The sequence below is a fragment of the Haliotis rubra genome, unplaced genomic scaffold (genome assembly GCF_003918875.1).
Source record: "Haliotis rubra isolate DU_JTF1 unplaced genomic scaffold, ASM391887v1 Scf677, whole genome shotgun sequence".
Taxonomy (NCBI): domain Eukaryota; kingdom Metazoa; phylum Mollusca; class Gastropoda; order Lepetellida; family Haliotidae; genus Haliotis; species Haliotis rubra.
In genome coordinates, this window is record NW_025767387.1 from 491,564 (window position 1) to 511,491 (window position 19,928).

Here is a 19,928-nt window from a genome sequence, read left to right on the forward strand (position 1 = left end):
CCAAAATGAAAAAGATGAAAAGTGATTTGAATGGCAGTTTGTGTCAATTTTAACTCTGATAATGGGGAGGATTACAACGAAACGTTTTCCCTCCATGAATTACGTACTGCCCTAGGACAGGCTCACGACACTGCGGCAGGAGCTGATGAAATCCATTATCAGCTTCTGAAACACCTCCCTGACATAGGCTTGGAAACACTCCTAAATATATTTGATGACATCTGGACATCCGGACACTTCCCCCCCTTCGTGGCACAATGCCATCATCATCCCTATACCAAAACCAGGTCGCGACCATACTGATCCCTCAAACTACCGTCCTATATCACTAACTAGCTGTGTTTGCAAAACCATGGAGCGCATGGTCAACAATCGATTAACCTGGTACTTGGAGACTAATAACCTCCTCAGTGACCTCCAATGTGGTTTCCGAAAAAACCGAAGTACCATTGACCATCTGGTGCGTCTGGAAGCATTCATCAAAAACTCCATTGTCAACAAACAACTTGCAGTATCTATCTTTTTCGACTTAGAAAAAGCATATGATACAACATGGAAACATGGTATCCTAAAAGATTTACACGAGTTTGGATTGAGGGGTAGACTACCTCAATTCATATCTCGGTTTCTAAATAACAGACAATTCCAAGTTCGGGTGGGTTCCACACTGTCTGACTACTTCCACCAAGATCAGGGCGTCCCCCAAGGCAGCATCCTGTCTGTCACACTTTTTAGCATCAAAATTAACAGCCTCACTAACGTTCTGAACAGTTGCGTTGATGGGTCCCTTTTCGTCGATGACTTCAATATTTCATGTCGTGGTAAGAACATGCACGCAATAGAAAGGCAGCTACAACTCTGCCTTAACAAATCCAAAAATGGGCCAATGAAAATGGTTTTAGGTTTTCAAAATCCAAAACGAATTGTATTCACTTTTGTCGTAAATACAAACAACACAAGGATCCAGACCTAACTTTAGATGGTACTCCCATCAAGGTAGTAGAAGAGGCCAAATTCCTTGGACTCATATTCGACCGCCACCTGACATTCTTACCACACATAAAATATGTGAAAACAAAGTGCCTGAAGGCTTTAGACTTGCTAAAAGTAGTTTCAAATACAGAGTGGGGAGGGGATCAGACCACCCTCCTTCACCTGTACAGATCATTAGTCCGCAGTAAACTAGATTATGGCTCCATTGTCTACGGTGGAGCCTGCAAAAGCAATTTAGAAAAATTAGACTCTATCCACAATCAAGGACTAAGGCTCTGCCTTGGAGCTTTTAGGACCTCTCCGGTAGACAGTCTATATGCGGAGGCCAATGAACCTTCCCTTGAACAACGCCGCATTAAACTCTCACTGCAGTATATCACTAAATTACGTTCAAATGAGTCCAATCCAGCATACAACTGTGTTTTCAACCCGCTCTATGAAAACTTATTTCCTAAACTGCCAAGCCTGGTTCCACCACTTGGAATAAGGATCAAACCACACATATCTGCAGCCAAAATTGATCTCAACATCATTGCGCCTTACCGACTTCTGTCCTCACCACCATGGCAAATGGTGAAACCACAGGTCGATCTTACCCTCACCAAACTCAAAAAGTCTGAAACAAATCCCTTGGTGTTCCAACAGGAATACAACCAGTTACGTTCGAAGTATAACACTCACAGATCCATCTTCACAGACGGATCCAAGGACGATGGCCAAGTTGCCAGCGCTACAGTCATTGGAGCCAAGACTGTCTCCTCTAGGATCCCCGACAACAGTTCCATTTTCACCGCTGAAGCCAAAGCTATCTTCTCAGCTCTGACCTACATTCAACAGCAAAATCAGTCCAAAAACTTCATCGTATTTACAGATTCATTATCCTGCCTTCAAGCACTTCTAAACGTGACTTCAAGTCACCCAATCATCCTGGACATATTAGAACTGTACAGCGACCTTTCTACTAGCCAATATGACATCATCCTCTGCTGGTTGCCGGGTCACGTCGGCATAGCAGGTAACACTAAGGCCGATGCTGCAGCAAAAGCAGCTCTTGAAAAGCCCCTATCTCCACTGCTAATCCCGTACAGTGATTTCAAACCCACTATCAAAAGCTATACTCGGGACTTGATGCAAAAAAGGTGGGACACCCAAGTAGGAAGAAACAAACTCCATGAATTGAAGCCAACAGTCGGCTATACCTGCTTGGGTTGCCAGTCAAGACGTGATGAAGTAATTTTACGACGATGTCGTATTGGCCATAGTCGGTTTACACATGACTATCTGCTAAAAACAGATGGGGATGGACCCCCCATATGTCTCTCCTGCGATGAGGCTCTCACCGTCCAGCATATTCTGCTTGACTGTGTGGATTTTACATCTGCAAGGGACTCGCATTATCACGCAACCAATCTGAAAGATCTGTTCTCCAGCGTGAGCGCTCATCTGATACTAAACTACCTGAGGGAAGTCGATCTATATCATAAAATGTAACTGTGTAATGTCAATAACGAATGTATCTGCTTTTCAATCTGGTGCTATGCCATTCTCTGTTCTAAAATGACAACGTAATGAATGTATGTCTTTGAAACGAAACCACTTTGTACTTACAATGTATATTAATGCAGACTTGTTCTCGTCACTATATGGCTGGAATAATGCCGATGTGACGTAAAGCCCAACTCAACTCAACTCAACTTGAATCTTAATTTTTGAATGATCGAACTTGATAATTGTTGTTGCCCTAGGTCGCCCTCGTAGGGCTCGATCATTTACGTTTTGTTTCTGTAAAAAACGAGTCTAAACTCTTGAAATCACAGATTTTGATAAATTTAACATATCGGCTACCTCCGCTGACAATGCCTTTGTTTACATGACCACAGACCCTGCATTAAACCAAGAATAGAGAACTAATTCGTTGCTGGCGCAAGTAAACTCAAAGTAATTTGACATCCTACACCCCAGTGTTAAGAGATGAAAGCATTATTAGGGTTCTGATTGGGCAATACATTACATATCTCAAATCGTCAACTCGCAAAGAGTCATGTTTAAAGTTTAAAGTATATTCTTACGACCGCTCACAGACCCTTCTTTTGGGGGGAGAGCATATATTCAAAACAGCATCAGCCACACTGACATAAAACTCAATTGCACAACTCTGTTTTTTCATTTGGCATGCACTGAACTGAGGGACAAAGAGTATACAGTTTGTCTTTTGGGATTACTTTCAGGTTGTAAACATTGTGCACATGTTGACAAAACAACACAAATGTCCTTGACGATGCCGTGAGTTGAATATCATGAACATCGTGATTTTGTTGAAGCACACTTTTACGTTGTGCGCAAAGAATATACATCACAATCTACTGAAAAGCATGTACGATATTTCTGGTAACATATACACAGTCTTTGAGACTTGGTAGTCACAGTCGACACCATTTTGAAAATATATACGACGGGTCGAAGCAACAAGTGCGCATTTTCTTTGTACGTCAGTATATTTGATCAATGAATTTGAGATAGTTACATATCAATTTTATGTTTATGGAATCACCTCTAAGATAAAACATGTCATCACATCGTGATGCTAACAAAGGAGTATTCCATATCTTAGAAGTTTGTGACAATACAATGTTAAGTATATACTGAACTATTCTAGAAACGCATCAGCCCGTTATCACTGATCATGGAAACAAACATTAAACCTAGACCATGCTTGAAGTACTCTATCTATGACAGATAAATGTAATGCACACTAAAACGCAGGGACAAGTTTTTGTCTTCATTCACCGCGGAAATTTATCCCGGTGATGCGTTTCTAAAGTAGTTCAGCATATCAAAAGGTTTTCCAAGGCACATTCTCTCATGGAGTAAGACAGAAGACTACATCAAGAAGTAAAGTTCCATTACTGCTTAAGTTTACATACTTGTCTTGGGTCTGATTCAGAAGAATGATTCCCATCGATCTGCCACGAAGTGGACTTGCATAAATTGTATCATCTTGGTAAGCGATGTTAAATAATAAAAAAGGCAACGACCTTATTTCTGTAGTAATATTCTGCAACAAAGACCTCTTATAAAGCACCTTGCCTATGTTATAGTAAAGGACTTGTAAATCTGCATCAACGGCAAGGACTGTTGTTGGTGAGCAAGACCTAATCATACGAATATTCTCCCCGCTATAAGTGGCAGAAAAAACATTAGTGTGAGAATTTCCATAAATCAACTTTTGCTTGGTATCCAATGACAGACTATATATTTGATAAGAGTTTAGTTTCAAAATATATATGCAGTTTGTACCGTTCACAAATAATCGGTATACTCTAGCATGTCCCAAACATGAGACAAATATTGTTTGTTTGGAGTCATCTAGGGTCATACTGATAACATATTTACCCTTGTCTATAATGAGTCTGTTCTTGCCATCTAATGCTACCGACGCAATGAGGTTTGGAGTGGTTGAAGCGATAATGAGACGCTGTGAAGAAGGCATGAAGACCAGCGCCTTGACATCGCGTTGCTGCAGATGGGGGTGTTTCGCCACTGATGCATTTTGCAGGAACAGCTGTGATAGAGTGCCCTCAGAATGAGATATCAGCAACATACGTGCTTGTATTTCAGGGATCCTTGCTTTCAAGCTGCCACTGCCTTAAGGTAGAAATAGAAAATACAACCGTGCAGTCATGGAATGGACATTATGAGCGGGACTTTTTGTGAATTACTTAATAATACAAAGTTAGCTTATGTCTGTTCAGAAAGACATGTAATACCAGCGTTGTGCTTCAAGACGCGTTATCATCTTTCTGAACATTTTGTCATTATATGGTAGGTGTTTCACAAATCGGTAATAAACATCCAAATTGTTCCTAAAATAAACCTGATAAAAGGTAAAAACGAATAACTTAACGCACGAATACTGACCAGGATGACTGAATCACATGGCCGTCCCTTCTCCCAGTGTAAGGGGAAAATATGGTCACCTTCTTGATGAGCAATGACCAATTGACCGTTCCCCTATCATAGTGACTTCAGAAACATGTATAGTATTTTCAAGTATGATATATATCGATTATTAACCGAGTGTGTTTCCGTATCATTAATATCATATATAAGAAATAGAAATTGTATTATGCGAGCCCTAGGCGAGCATAATACCTATTTTTGATTCCTAATACATGATATTAAATATGATACAGAAACACACGAGGCTCATAATCTCTTTATCATATAATGTCATTCTTAAAATTACTGTAAAAAAGAAACAAATCGTACATGGATTTATATATGAAGAGAATCGAGCTTTCGCGTAAGAATACTTAGCGGTACACCAAGGTGAAGGTCTTTCATGAGGGCTGCATATGGTTGTGACTAGTAGCTAATACAGTGCAAACATAACTCATGACTAAAATAAGATCTTTGTATCTAAAACAAACAACAAAATCAGGCAGGGTTTTCATTTCTTGGTAGTTTTTCTATTTTCATTGCAGGTAATCATCTCATCAATATCAGTTTCTGATACCTGAAGGAATAGATTCGTCATCTTCTTTTTGTTGTGATTGATAGATCGAAAACCTTGGTTGGTACATTTCTTAGACCATAGCCTGTCACTTGTGCCTCATAATCCGTACCTTCAACTTGAACGAAGTTCTCCGTTTCATGTTTTCCAAAGTCAATTACTGCAGTAACGACTCCAGAACCTCTGTCATCAATTCTTACAGAATCACCAATTTCGATAATGGGGGCAGCCATGTTTGTTTACAAATTCGTCGACGCAACGTAAACTCGCGACGACGTCATGAATGAAATGTTAAAAATGTTTTAGGATTCGCACGGCATGTATGGAGTTTTGAGAAAGTAGTTCGTGGATTGACGTAATTTGCGTAGTTATCAGATTTGGATACCAAGTTTATCAGATTGCTTTATTGCACCGATAACACCCTCCATTAGATGATAAATACATATATATATATTTACATCACTAATTATTATACCACCATGTACTATACCAGCAATCGATGTTGAACATTTTTCTTTTTCTGTGGTGATATGCTTCTGGCGATTCCAGTGCTATATACTATGTGCTATACCAGCAACCAAAAATAGACATGACAGTCATACTGAGTACAAATCCAGCTAGGGTCCATGCAGGTAGCAAAGGTGCTGTAAGTCCCCATGGTCCTTAGTATGATGATCTAGGGTGGGGTAGCCCTGTGGTTAAAGTGTTGCGTCGTCACGCTGAAGATCCGGGTTCGATTCCCAACATGGGTACAATATGTGGAGCCCATTTCTGGTGTCCCCCGCCGTGATATTGCTGGAATATTGCTAAAAGCGCCATAAAAACCAACTCACTCACTAGTATGGTGATTTACCTTCGGTTGCTGGCGATCTATAGCCCGTTTATATATTGTATTGTCCAAATTTGAAATTCAGTTTTAGAGATAGATGCTAATTTTATTTTTGTGTCTGTGATATTCTAGATGGTTTCAGTGTCCTTGGCTGACAGGTTTTTAGTGAAAAATGCATATACTATGAAGTGAAACACTTGTTTTAGTCACGATATGGCTGAAATATTGCCGACGTGACTTTAAGTTTTAACTAACTCACTCATTCATACTGAGTAGTAAAGAATGATCACATTTTACCACCAAGAAGGAATAATGTTTTACCTTTCACATAATACTGCACATTCTTCTTCGTCTTCTTTGGTGGTATGCTTCTGGTAACCCCAGTTTTATACAGGTGGCATATCTTAGTTCTTTTCTTGAAGAAGAATGATTTACAACTGGGATCGTTGGCACACTTTATCCCACAACCAACTTTACTGCTACATATTGAAGACTTCATAATTGCAGAGTCAGATATCCTTGTGTGGAAGTTGAGATGGAATGAGGCTACAGGGAGCTGCTCCCTTTGGGACAACATACCTTGTAGAGACACCAATAGTAGGATAGTGAAACAGCACATCAGCATAGTGACAAACTTACAAGAAGACATGGTTGTCTCCGACTCCTGACCACAAGTGATAAGATTTTCAAGTCCGTGGTATGTATGTTAGACAGTATCATGTGAAGCCTCCAAGGAAATCGTCCTCCTTTGACAACCATAAATACTCTTAAATCCCTATGCACAGCAGAATTTTCTTAATAAGAAGAAACAAAGCTGAGTCAAAATGACGTGTCTTTTCCTTTAGCATTATGTACATCGTATCTCGTACTATTTCTGTACTTTACATGTTCTTCCTTATGTGGTGCTCGGTTATTTGAATGCAACTTTGTCTTAATATTTCAGTTAACCTACAGTTAGAATAGGAATCCATTCAAAGCAAATGTCATTTCTGCGATATGATGGACATTTTATGTTTTCTTTCATTTCTTTCAAGGTGCCATTTTGCAATAATCATGGGTTATTTTAAAGACCAGCATTTAGTATTTATTATACCCTGATCACTAGTGCTGCATAACTGGGGCCCGTGAAAATTCGGGTTTGAAGTTTTCTTCAGTAACCCATGCTTGTCGTAAAATGAGGCTAACAGGATCGGGGCTCAAGCTCGCTGACATGGTTGACACATGTCACGGTATCCCACTTGCGTAGATCAATTCTCATGATGCTGATCACTGGATTGTCTGGTCTCGATTATTTACCACCGCCACTTAACTGGAATATTCCTGAATGTAGTGTTCTACAACAAACAATCAGCATAACTGACAGCGAGTGAGTGAATGAGTGAGTTTAGTTATATGCCGCACTCAGCAATATTCCAGCTATTTGGCCACGGTCTGTAAATAATCGGATCTGGACCAGACAATCCAGGGATCAACAGCATGAACATCAGTCTACGCACTTGGGATGTGTCAACCCATTTAGAGAGCCTGACCACCCGATCCCGTAAATCGCCTCTTACGACAAGCATGGGCTACTGAAGATCAGTGGGAAGAGCCACCATTTCTTTCGTTTTCCAAGTTAAAAGTGAAAAGACCAATAAAGGCAGGAGAAAGGTTTGGATTCAATAGATTTCCTAATGACGTACATAACGCAGGCTTATAAGTAACAAAAATGTTATAAATACTAACAGAAATACTTCACAGAATTATTACGAAATCAGCTCACCCAAACATCCCAATACATGTTAGCAGGATCCAAATGCAGCGCGCCCAGTAAAATCCGGTAAAATCAAAGAGGAAGCTATTTGAAATAGGCACATATGATGTCATGTCACATGATACCTGCTTCTGCTCATCAACTGCCAGAGCGGTGGGGTAGCCTAATGTTTAAAGCGTTCGCTTGTCACGCTGAAGTCCCGGGTTCGATTCTCCGCATGTGTACAATGTGTGAAGCCCATTTCTGGTGTCCCCCGCCGTGATATTGCTGGGATATTGCTAAAAGCGGCGTGAAACTATACTTACGCACTCACTCACTGACTCACTCACTCAGTAACTGCTGGGTGTTTCCGAAAATAGACGGAGATACGACTGCATTTTTACGTGTTTATTGCAATTTAACAAGCATTTTGTTCAATTTTAATCATGCAAGGTGATTTTTAGAACGCTCTTATCCTTTCAAAAAATGACGTCAGTATTCTCATTTAAATACTCGTAAATAAAGATGGCGACTTTAATATGACAGGCAAACTGAAATTGCCGTTTTATATTTCAATTTTCGGAATGTTCAGATCTGAAATCTGATAGATGGACATTCTCCATGACCCTCCACATCGAGAGCCTTTATCTCCTTTGCACGGGGATCTGCAGTCTGAGTCATCCACCATTCCATGTCCCTTGCTGACTTTATCACCACAAAAGCATTGTTTACCAATCTACAACACAAGGAAAGCAATACTAACTACACTAGACGCCAAAAGAAACGTTACCTTCCTACCTTTATGAATTACTGAAAAACTATCAAAGATATGCTAGAAGGTTTTAGTTTACAAGAAAGCTTTATGGAAATCACGAAAAGAATGTCTAAAATGCATTCATATTTAGGTGAAATGCATATTTTTCAGAAGAGTTAAATTGTCCTATATTCGTCCATGCCGAAATCAACCAATAAGAAATGTCCAAAAAGATAGGTTGAAATAAAATTCTGCTTTGGGACAATGATAAACCATTTAAAGTCACCATTTTTCAACTACTATAACAAGAAACACCTGTTGTAGAGTGTGTAAAATTGTAAAATAATCATTCCTATGATTTCAGTCTCTTAAAACATTTTCTGCTGATTTGCATTAGTGAAAACAAGTAAAACGTGTCTTTGATATTGTGAAAAAATGTTTAGGAACATCTAAAATTATCTTTAATATTCTTGCTTGCAAAGTAACACTGTTCCATTTTCTTTTTACACACAGCAATATCAATCGCCAAAACGGAGCAATATTCAAGCAGTATTTACATCCATTTCACATGTGGAATGATTCTATAGGGAATAAAGAGAGCCTAGAATACATGATCTGATACACAAGTACGAGAAATATGCCACGATTAACACCTGAAGGGGGAGAAAGAACCACTGGGATGGTGCAGATGGGGTCGACATACAATGCTGTTGCCAATGCCCTCGGGTGCCACCGTATCAAGGTTATAAGACATATTTAGGGCTTCAGACAGACTGGGGTCACCGTAGACAGACCAAAAAGTGGACGTCCACGCATCACAACGCCAGCTGAAGATAGGTACCTCCGTCATTACGGAAGGAGGGCAGCGGTTCTTTGGCGTATAGTGTACATGGAATGGCAAAACATTTGTTCTTGGGGCCATGTGGAAACCCAGGGTTCAAAGTGTTCACTCTTCTGGCGTTATCACTGTGTTGATTCCCCAGTTGTATAAATGCTTGAATTTCATTTCAGTCACATGTTTTGGTGTGGCACAATGGTTACTTTATTCATTTCAAAAGAAACCAGCTAAAACACACGTTTTCTCAACGTTATTGGAAGGGTGTACATTAGTAATGTAAAGACACAGCGTTGTCACACTACAGTGAGTGAGTGAGTGAGTTCAGTTTTACGCCGCACTCAGCAATATTCCAGCTATATGGCGGTGGTTGGTAAATAATCGAGTCTGGACCAGACAATCCAGTGATCAACACCATGAGCATCGATCTGAGCAATTGGGAACCGATGACATGTGTCAACCAAGTCAGCGAGCCTTGACCACCCGATCCCGTTTGTCGCCTCTTACAACAAGCATGGGTTACTGAAGGCCAATATTCTAGTCCGGACTTTCGTTGTGAAAACGTTGTGTATTGACTAAGACAAAACGTTATGTTTCATAGTTTCTGAAGCGGTGATGCTATGTAAATTGTCCCTTTTCAGAAAATCGTAAGAACAAGAGCGTACATCGATATATCCGTAAGTTTTGCAGTAAACAAGACCGTACTGCAGTATGTATCTATTATATTCCACTTTGGGATTTCCATCCCATAAATATACTGAAGTCAGCGTAACGTAATTTCCATTCTTTCTCACAATTCCAATATCACGTCACTTAGCAACGTTAGGTCACAATGTAATAACAATGTTGAGAATTTACGTTGTGTTAACATTATGCATTGGGCTCCTCACAACCTTATAATAACAACGTTTCTTATTTCACTTGGTGTCGCGATGGAGTTTTCTGTAAAGTTTTCTCCTTAACAAAGGTGTATACACGAAATTAACTTTCAGATTTTGCAGTTTCAGAAAACACACGACAACAACAACATAGATATTAACGAATATACATTGAAGTGAAAGTCTGCTTTGTTTCTTATGGAGTGTTCACTGCTGGGAATCAAGACAAAAACGTTTCTACCGCGAATAGTATCCAACTTTTAAAATGCGTTAGCATCAAATAACTTTAACCATGTGGCGTGGTGGTCGGATTTCCTTCGCTGACCTGACTTTTCGCGGAATCACTTTTCCACTGACACAACTCATAACTGTCAGCATTCCCTTCAGGGCGCTGTGGTTTCTACACCGCTCTTCAAAGACGCGACATGATCTTAAGTTGGACAGGTTTCCTCGAATATATTGTGGTAATTTTTTCATTCAGAAATATCAACATCAATGATTATCTTCTTGAAATTGAAAACGTTAAGTTCAATAACTTCATGATCGAAGCCTAACAGTTGCATATCAATCAATTGTCACATTGGGGGCTTGCAAAATGGAGGAGTCCCACATCTACAGAACTTTAAATCTCTAAGCATTCCGTGTACTGTAAATATACATAGCGTCCACCCATGAAGTCGATGTGTGGGGGAGCTTCACTACTGTAGGCAGAATCGCGAGTTCAGTTTTAGATCACCGAAGAGAGAAGGTGGGATTATTTTGGGTTTTACTTCAGGGATTAACCCTTATCCCACCAAGTGGGTCATTTGAGGCCCGAAGTGCACTTTGATGGTATGCCAAAACTTCATTTCTTTATATAAATGTTCAGTTTTCAATGTATTCCTGAAAATAACAATATTGATCGTGTGAAAAAGTTTCAATTTCTTTATTTTGGAATAATTACCATTAATTTTAAAAAGCAAATAGTATTGCATTAACTGCTTTGCCGGGCCTCTGAGGCCCGGTCACCCCCCTCAGCTTCCAGTCAACGCCACTTGATAAAGACTCCTTACGAATCCATTTCATAGTAAATGCCAGTCAAACATGAATCGTCGAGCAAACCGAACAGGTAGCTCATGCCATATGAACATATGGAAATCAATACAAGTGAAAAACTGAATAGATAACAGACAGCAAATTAAGTAACTGCAAGATATGTACCTCTGTTCCGAAATGGGTAAATTTGCGTTTAAGACAACACATCCTGCATTTGCCATTTGTCAGCTGGGGTACTTTGCATGGGTGTGGAAGTGCACGTGTCCAGCTGTCTCTGTAACATCCAAGGTATTTGTAGGCATCTGCTAAAAAAAGTATTTTTATCAATGAATCTGCACAAGTAATTTTGAATATCAGATGTAATTATAACGTTGTGATATGACTGAAATAAAGACTATTTACTAAAAGTACCTGAACTCGTTGAAACTCTGCAAAATTCACTTTAGTGAAATAGAGAAGCAAAGACATAATGTTAGCTTTGTAGGTATGTTTAAAGTCGGATTGGATTTTTATAGTGACATCACAGCTGTGGTGATTCCCACAAAGATTCAAATCCATTGCGTTGTAATGTCGGAGACGTCTGTAATACAAGGGTCACTGGCGTTCAAGTTGAACATGACTTTAAGGCAATTTTGTTAACGACGGTTTTAGTGGTAGGAAATGACGTGCTTACGCTTTGTGAACACCTGGTGTCATTACTGATTTTCAATGAACCATTCATATAATTTGCATATTTTTCTTCCTTTTACACCAAAGGGAATTGGTTTCTCAGGGAATGGGGAATCTTTTGCACTCAGGTTGTATATTTACAACTGCCATATGTGGACAAGTTCCGGTTCAATGGGCCATGCATAAATGCAATTACAACGGGAAAGTGAATATATGTGAAGGGCATAATTATGTCGTGCCTTTGGTTTCTGTGTCTTGGTTATTCAGCGCTGCACTCCACATGTTCCCATCTATGTGGGCAATACAAGTACAATAATAGTGAAGGACATCCTGAGCATTGGTCTACGCAATTGGGAAGTGATGACATGTGTCAAACAAGTCAGCGAGCTTGATCACCTGGTTCCGTCACCCCTCATGACAAGCAGCGGTTTGTGGAGATCTTCACAGGTATAGCACATGCTGATTTGGGGTGTCTCAGAATGTTTGCATCGATAGTGATGGAACTAACTACGACAGAGTGTAAGTGCAAAGAAGGCTTTACTTTGGTAAGGTGAGATACAGAGGCTACTTCACCAGGGTGGACACAAGAAATGGGCTGTTACATATTGTATCCATGTGGGAAATGGAACCCATGTCTTCGGCGTGATGAGCGAACGCTTAAACCACTATGCTACCCCACCACCCCGTTGCTTGAAGAAAACACATACAGTGGTGTATACGATATATATTACATATACGATGTAATAACATGGGGGATATTTATGATCACCAACATATATCTTTCAAATATTTTCATCAACAAATAATATGATAATAAAACTATGTTATAATGTGAAATCTTTTGTATAGGCAATTGTTGTGGTCATGAAAGTCAAGAGTGAATCTCTTCTCATACATGGTCCCTACTATGGTGATATACCTTCAGTTGTTGGCGACCTATAGCATGGTTTTATATTGTATTGTCTTTGTAAATAAAATAGTTTCAGATTTACATGCTAGTTGTACAATATCTGTGATATTCTAGTTATTTTACAGTGCTTCAGTGACTGGTTGTTCAACAATTCGTATTTATTGTTTACGCACATTTTTTTTGTCGTCACTATATGGCTGAAATATTGCCGAGGTGACGTTAAATTTTAACTCACTCACTTATAACACTGACTTCACTTATTCATAACCTGCAGTAAAATGTGGAATGACGCCAGGAGAACGTGCCCACACATACCATCTCTGAAAACGATTTGGAACAGTTTGGGCTATATTGTCTTACACCACTTCCTTCTTGCAACTGGTTTGTCATCTGAGTTTTAGTTCACAAACATTCTATTAATGCCATCGTTCTGTCCAATCATTCCGGACTGTAGGCCAGCGCGCCGTGGACCATCAGCGCCAGCTCTTTGTCTGTATCACAATCAAGCATCAGGCCCATGATCTGCTAATTACAGACTCGGAAAAATTCTTGGACAGCAGTATTTTGACATACTCCATGTTCAGCCAACTGCAAGCGGTTCATGATCAATAGTGCTGCTTCTTTGATGATTTCTTGATGTTTGGCAAGTTTTTATAGTTTTTTTTTAGTTGTTGTTGTTTTTGTGAACGTAGTAGGTGACAAGTGTCTGTTCCTGTATGTGAACAAAACAAGTCAAATACCCTACTTTTGGATTGTAATCTACAAACCAGGTCATTAGAAGACAAATAACCTACTTTAGATAGTAGTCAACAGGTCATCAGAAGCCAAATACCCTACGTTTGGATAATACTCTACACAACAGGTCATTAGAAGCCAAATACCCCTACTTTTGGATAGTGCTCTCAGACAGGTCATTTGAAGCCAAATAACCCTACTTTTGGATAATACTCTACACAACAGGTCATTAGAAGCCAAATACCCCTACTTTTGGATAGTGCTCTCAGACAGGTCATTTGAAGCCAAATAACCCTACTTTTGGATAATACTCTACACAACAGGTCATTAGAAGCCAAATACCCTACGTTTGGATAGTAGCTCTACAAAACAGGTCATTAGAACCCAAATACACATACCACCATATATAGTGTAATAAAACACACTTTGCCCTGAACTATTATAATTAAAGCACGAGCACGCTTGCGTCCGAGTGCTTTAACGTTATAATAGTTCAGGGCGAAAGTGTGTTTTATTACACTATACATTGTGGTAGAGCGAAGTTTATTTCTTTTCTAAGATGCCAAATTTAATACTTTCTAAAGATAATTACGATTAATTTAAGGCAGAAAACAAACGACGGTGTCGGTGACCTAAATTAAGAATCTTCGCACAGGGCTAACTGGCGCACTGTTCTATTGATGTGTCTGCCCCCTACGTTAAGACGAACGTTACCAGAAAAAAAAAGATAACAGTTTGTTTACGTTCGGATTAAATATCTTCTCTGAATTATTTTAAATACATCTGTCATTAACGTAAACCATATGGGGCAATATGAACGTCGCATTTCTACTACCAGCGTAAGTTTAGATCAGTACATCCAGAGGAAGTTGAGTAGTCAAGCGACATTCCACAATTGCATTGTGGGAATGTAAACATTACGAACGTTACCGTGTCGCTGAAAACTTGTGAGTCGAAATGACATATTTTAACCGTCGTAAAACATAAACGTAATGTTTCCACCAGTGATGTTAGCTGCGTGAAGCAACAGCAAACCAAGAAACTGGATGCAACGGTGTAGTTTACTGTAGGAGGCCGTACGAGGCGATGACAACTGACATGCATCGTGACGTCGCTTACATTGTGACGTAATGTAAAATGGTTCGATTACGAGGGGGCACACTAGAATGGCGCAGTGACGGGATAACGTCATTCAATTGTTAGGTCATCAAAAAAACTATACCTTTATTGTCTGATAATGTTTTTTTTTTTTTTCGATTGTTCTAACCGCTAGGCATCTTAGAAAGCTCATTAGAAGAGACTTCCATGAAACGTTCAACATCACAGTTTGGCTTACATGGCTTCTGGTCCGTTGGTATCAGTACATCATTCCTGGAAGATGTCTTGTCGCCCATAGCTTCACCTCGATCTGTAGGAATAAAAGGAGTGAGAAATCGAGATTACTGAATGAGAGTACCACTTAGATACGTTTAGAAACAGTGCCATAATCCGAGATAGGTACGTTTTGAGTTCTAAGACAAACACGATATTTCTGAAATATGGAATTCACACGTGACCTATTTACATGTGATAAAATCAATTTGCCGCCGTGTATCTGGACTAGCTCTGAGTGCGGCGGAGTTAAAATATAAACAAACAAATAGAACACAGGTGTTCTACATACGTATGTTCAGGTTATCCAGCTGCAGTTCCAGTTGCCCTAGTTCTTGTTGCTCCACCTGTTTAACCAGAGAGGGCGGTAGGTCATCTACGTTACCTGAAGAAACCAGAATAAAGTCAATGGTTGCCTTACTATGCAAGTGTATAGTTTTCTGACAGCGTGTGGGTACTGCCAACACTACCGTTATGATCTTCAATGACTCACTGCAATCCAGATGTATATACAGTGCAGATTGATGTGGAAATGCCGTTCTCGTGGTAATTTGGAGTATTGGAATTTTGGGCTGTGTGTCAGAAACTGACAATGTAGAAAAGGGTTTGCAATGTACTGTTAGAGTGAGTGAGTGAGTAACGTTATACGGCGTTTTAGCAATATTTCAGCAATATCACGGCGGGGGACACAAGAAATGGGCTTCAAACAGTGTACCAGCGTGACGGGCGAACGCTTCAGCCACTAGGCTACCCAACCGCCCCCACTGCTGTCAAATTGGAAAGAACCTTGCCTACCAGGTTTAGAAATATAACCTATTCCATGATGTACTGATGACGAAACCCATACATATGTCGATGGCGAGAGGTACATGTCTCTTTCAAAACAAAATCCATATCTGACCCTTGATGGTTTGTGCTTTGTTCATGGCTGATATCATCAAACCGAGTGAGTGTGTTTAGTTTTACCAAGCTTTCAGCAATATTCCAGCAACATCGCGGCGGGGGACACAGGAAGTGGACTTCACACATTGCAACCATTGTTGGAATTCGAAACCGGGTCTTCGACGACAGGTGCATGTTTAAACCATTCGGCTACCCCTCCGCCCTTAATGAAACTGAAGTATGCCTTACCTCTGGCAGAACCTAACAATGGGGAAAAGGGATTTGTATTGCCCTGTCTGAGTGAGTGAGTTAGTAAGTAAGGTTTTAGCAATATTTCAGCAATATACACAAGATATGGACTTCAGACATTGTTCATATGTGGGGAATCGAAACCTTTGACTGGACGAGCGCATGCTTTACCCATTAGGCTACCCCTCTGCCCCTAATCAAAATGAAGTATGCCTTACTTGTTTGGAGGATGTACTCCTCTATTGTCTCTATCCTCGTCTTGAGTCCATCGACGATTTGCTCCAGTGTCCCTACAAACATGATATTATGTTATTCCAACGACACCCACAATTACAACAATAGCTTCATGGGAGAAATTAAAACCATTGCTGTTTAGAATATGATACAGCAAACCTTCTTTGCAGTAAACACGCTTATAACAAACCGGCGTACATCAAGACAGTATGATGGTCCTGGTCACGTGATGATGTTTCTAGTCAAAATGGTATGACGAACTCCGGTTAAGACAAATTACACATCATGTTTCCTTGGACTTTGATTTTGTCAAAATGCATAATTACGGATTCGAACCGTTTTCAGTTGGTTAATTATGACATATCCGTCATTTCGTTATAAACGAAGGGTAAAACCACAAAAACTGATGAAACCGACAGGAACTCTGCAAATGCGTTCTTGATAAAACGGAAGACGCCATATGGGACCTAAAACATCAAGCTGACACACATGACCCGGCAATAAAAGCAGGATAATGTATGGATGACAAATATCTTCTGTCATAATTAAACCTTTCGCTATAGTCTTTTATACCGGAATCAAGCAAATGTAAAGGATGGTGTTGTTGGTGCTTGAAGTGTTTAAGCGGTCGCCTTCTGCCTCAGCAATTTTGACTGGCTTGCCCCTCTTTGGGGTTTGAGTGTGTGTGTGTGGAGTATGGGTGGTAGGACTAATCTAAAAACGAAACATCTTTCTGGGATGCATTAAAGAGATTAGCAACAACAATGGAACTGTGAAGTTAATACAGAAACGAATTAGAGCAAGACAATTGTAAAAGTCATTCACTTGTACGCACGCACGCACGTGCTCGTGCTTTCACTCACTCACTCACATATTTATGCAACACATGTTACCTGATGTGTATTCAGATGTCCTTCCAACAGGCAACATTCCCAGCAAACAGATGAAGTAGATCATTGCTGGTAACTGGGCGCTTCTCATACTACAAATCCAGTGATAAGATTGACCGCAGCTTCAGAGTCTCGAGTGCTACTGCAGGACGTTCCCATACGGCGCCAGTTTTATAGCCAGCATACATGTAGCGTGAATACTGGCTTTAAAACCTACACTACGTCATGGCTTAGAGATCTTATCTGAAGGTGTATTAGAAATTGAAATTCCGAGGACTTTCCCATGCGTGCCAGCTGTACACAACCTTCACATTACCATAACGCTCTTTCGAAGGTCTTTCTTTTTTGACGATTGTTACACTGTAGACAGCTCATGTTTCACGCAATAACCTTGATAGTAGAGCTGTATCATGATTTTATTGCATTCATTTTACAAGTTGCATTGTATTAAAGCATGGAATGTGTTTCCAGTTGTGTTCCCAAAGGCAAATGAGGAAAACGCGTCACTTCTTGATTTAAAGGTTCAACAACTAAGCCATTACTTTAGGGAAACCTGCTCCAGAAAAGATTGTTTAATTTTGCACGTTTACTACTGGACATTGAATGCAAGTTTCATAACTAAGTTTCATAACTGGGTGGCACAGCTTTCAAACATATCTCAGTTGTTGAACCCATGTGAACATTTACAACTTTCTAAATAAAGAAATACTTAGCTCAATCATCATGTGCACAACACATACCGCATCGGAAACATCAAACCAAAGAGCGTATCCAGTGTGAATCATTTTAAATCAAAATGTCGATCCATTTCGAAACAAAACCGAATAAAATAAAATCCGGTATTTTACCTGGATATATTAACTGGTATAAATATATTCGAGTTTCACGCTACGTGATATGTCTAAATTATATTTGACCCATTGTTGAGGATAATAGGAATGTGAGAGTGTGTGTGTGGTTACAGCCTATTCTTTAAGTGACTCGTTTGAAACATGTCTCTGATAACAAGACAGTAAATGGATACCCAAAAGGATGGAACGATAAGCCTTTTGTTTCACTTTTCAGGTAAGCTGACTTCAAAGGGAAGGACATGTTTCCTCAACACTCTGAACATTAACCATACAGTGGTCTTTCAGATCGTCCTCCCTTGAAATCTGAGACTGTGCTATTTCATATGGCTCCTCGCTCGGCTGTCAATAATGTCTGCCAATATAGTTCAGTGTGGGTTGACCAGCAATTCATTGACGACTTGACTGAAACAAGTAATCTCTCAGGGAGGTCAACACAATTCTCTGACCTCAAAATACTTCTGTGAGATGCACACTTGTGAAGTCATGTTGAGAGATTACGGTAGGCATATTTTGACCTCTCAAATATCGTACCTTCAAGATAAAATTGCATTATGTAAACTTTCACGAAAATATATAGTGGACACGTGAACACCTTTGTTACGTTTTTCATGAAAATATTGTTTTGAAAGAGCAATGTCAAGGCAAACGATGCCGTTGAAATATATGGTAATACGAACATACAACGGTAGTCACAAACTAGTCAGATGCAACAGATGTTATAGTTCGGATTATACTACCACAGTCAAGTAGAGATTCTTGTACTTGTTAGGTACTGAATCGCCTTCAAGAATTGAACCCACATAGTTAGAATCAGGCATCTAATCGCGAGCAAACAAAGTCAGGGATCAAACCCACTGTGCCAATGTGGCACAAACAAATAACATTGAAATTTGGCAATAGACCGTCTCGATCAAGTACTCTGTGTAGCCTTCTGATAAGCGTGCATTGGCATGACTCCCACGGCCATAGCTGATCAGGTCAGATTAAACTGATTTGAATAAAACTAATGAATTATTATTATTATAATGTTTTACAGATTAAAGATGAAAATGCAGCAGAGAGGGTTCGGGGAATTCTGGCACAGTCAGGCTGGTAAGGCTCATCATCAGCTCAGGGCCCTCACCCCCTCTACACGCAGCCCAGACAGCGAATGGGACTTCTCCCAGGAAACACTGCCTAGTCCAACCCACCAAGAGCTTTCCGGAGAATATGAAGGCTCCCCAAGACTGCAGCCTTCTGCATTACCAAGAGTGTCAGAAGGGCTGTGCTCCCTGTGGAAGACCCACGCCAAGAGATCAGGAGGTACAAAACCAAGGGCACGGGAACAATTGGGAGGCTGACGACAGTGTACTTGGGATGCAAGCGAGACATTTCAAAGGCGAGGTCCGCATATTTATCATGCTTTTCCTGAATCTTGCAAATCACATTGCTGTCAAAAGGGACAGAAAATTCAATGATATAAACACCTTTATTGCCTTTATCAAAAAGGACAAGATCAGGTTTGTTGGCTGGAATTCTTCTGAGGCTGTATATGCGCCTATTCCACAGAAGTTTGAAAGCATCATTTT

General features: G+C 40.0%; 1 protein-coding gene across 1 annotated transcript; it reads right to left on the minus strand.

The window, feature by feature from the left end:
- Positions 1–8,463: 8,463 nt before the first annotated feature.
- On the minus strand, positions 8,464–17,714 carry LOC124257860 (putative fungistatic metabolite). The gene is made up of 6 exons (XM_046692006.1): positions 17,513–17,714; positions 16,604–16,675; positions 15,547–15,639; positions 15,220–15,291; positions 11,735–11,871; positions 8,464–8,803 (listed from the first exon to the last, which is right to left on the minus strand). The coding sequence occupies exons 1-6, from the start codon at positions 17,598–17,600 to the stop codon at positions 8,633–8,635; spliced, it is 633 nt and encodes a 210-aa protein (XP_046547962.1). The 5' UTR covers positions 17,601–17,714; the 3' UTR covers positions 8,464–8,632.
- Between the last annotated feature and the right edge of the window lie 2,214 nt (positions 17,715–19,928).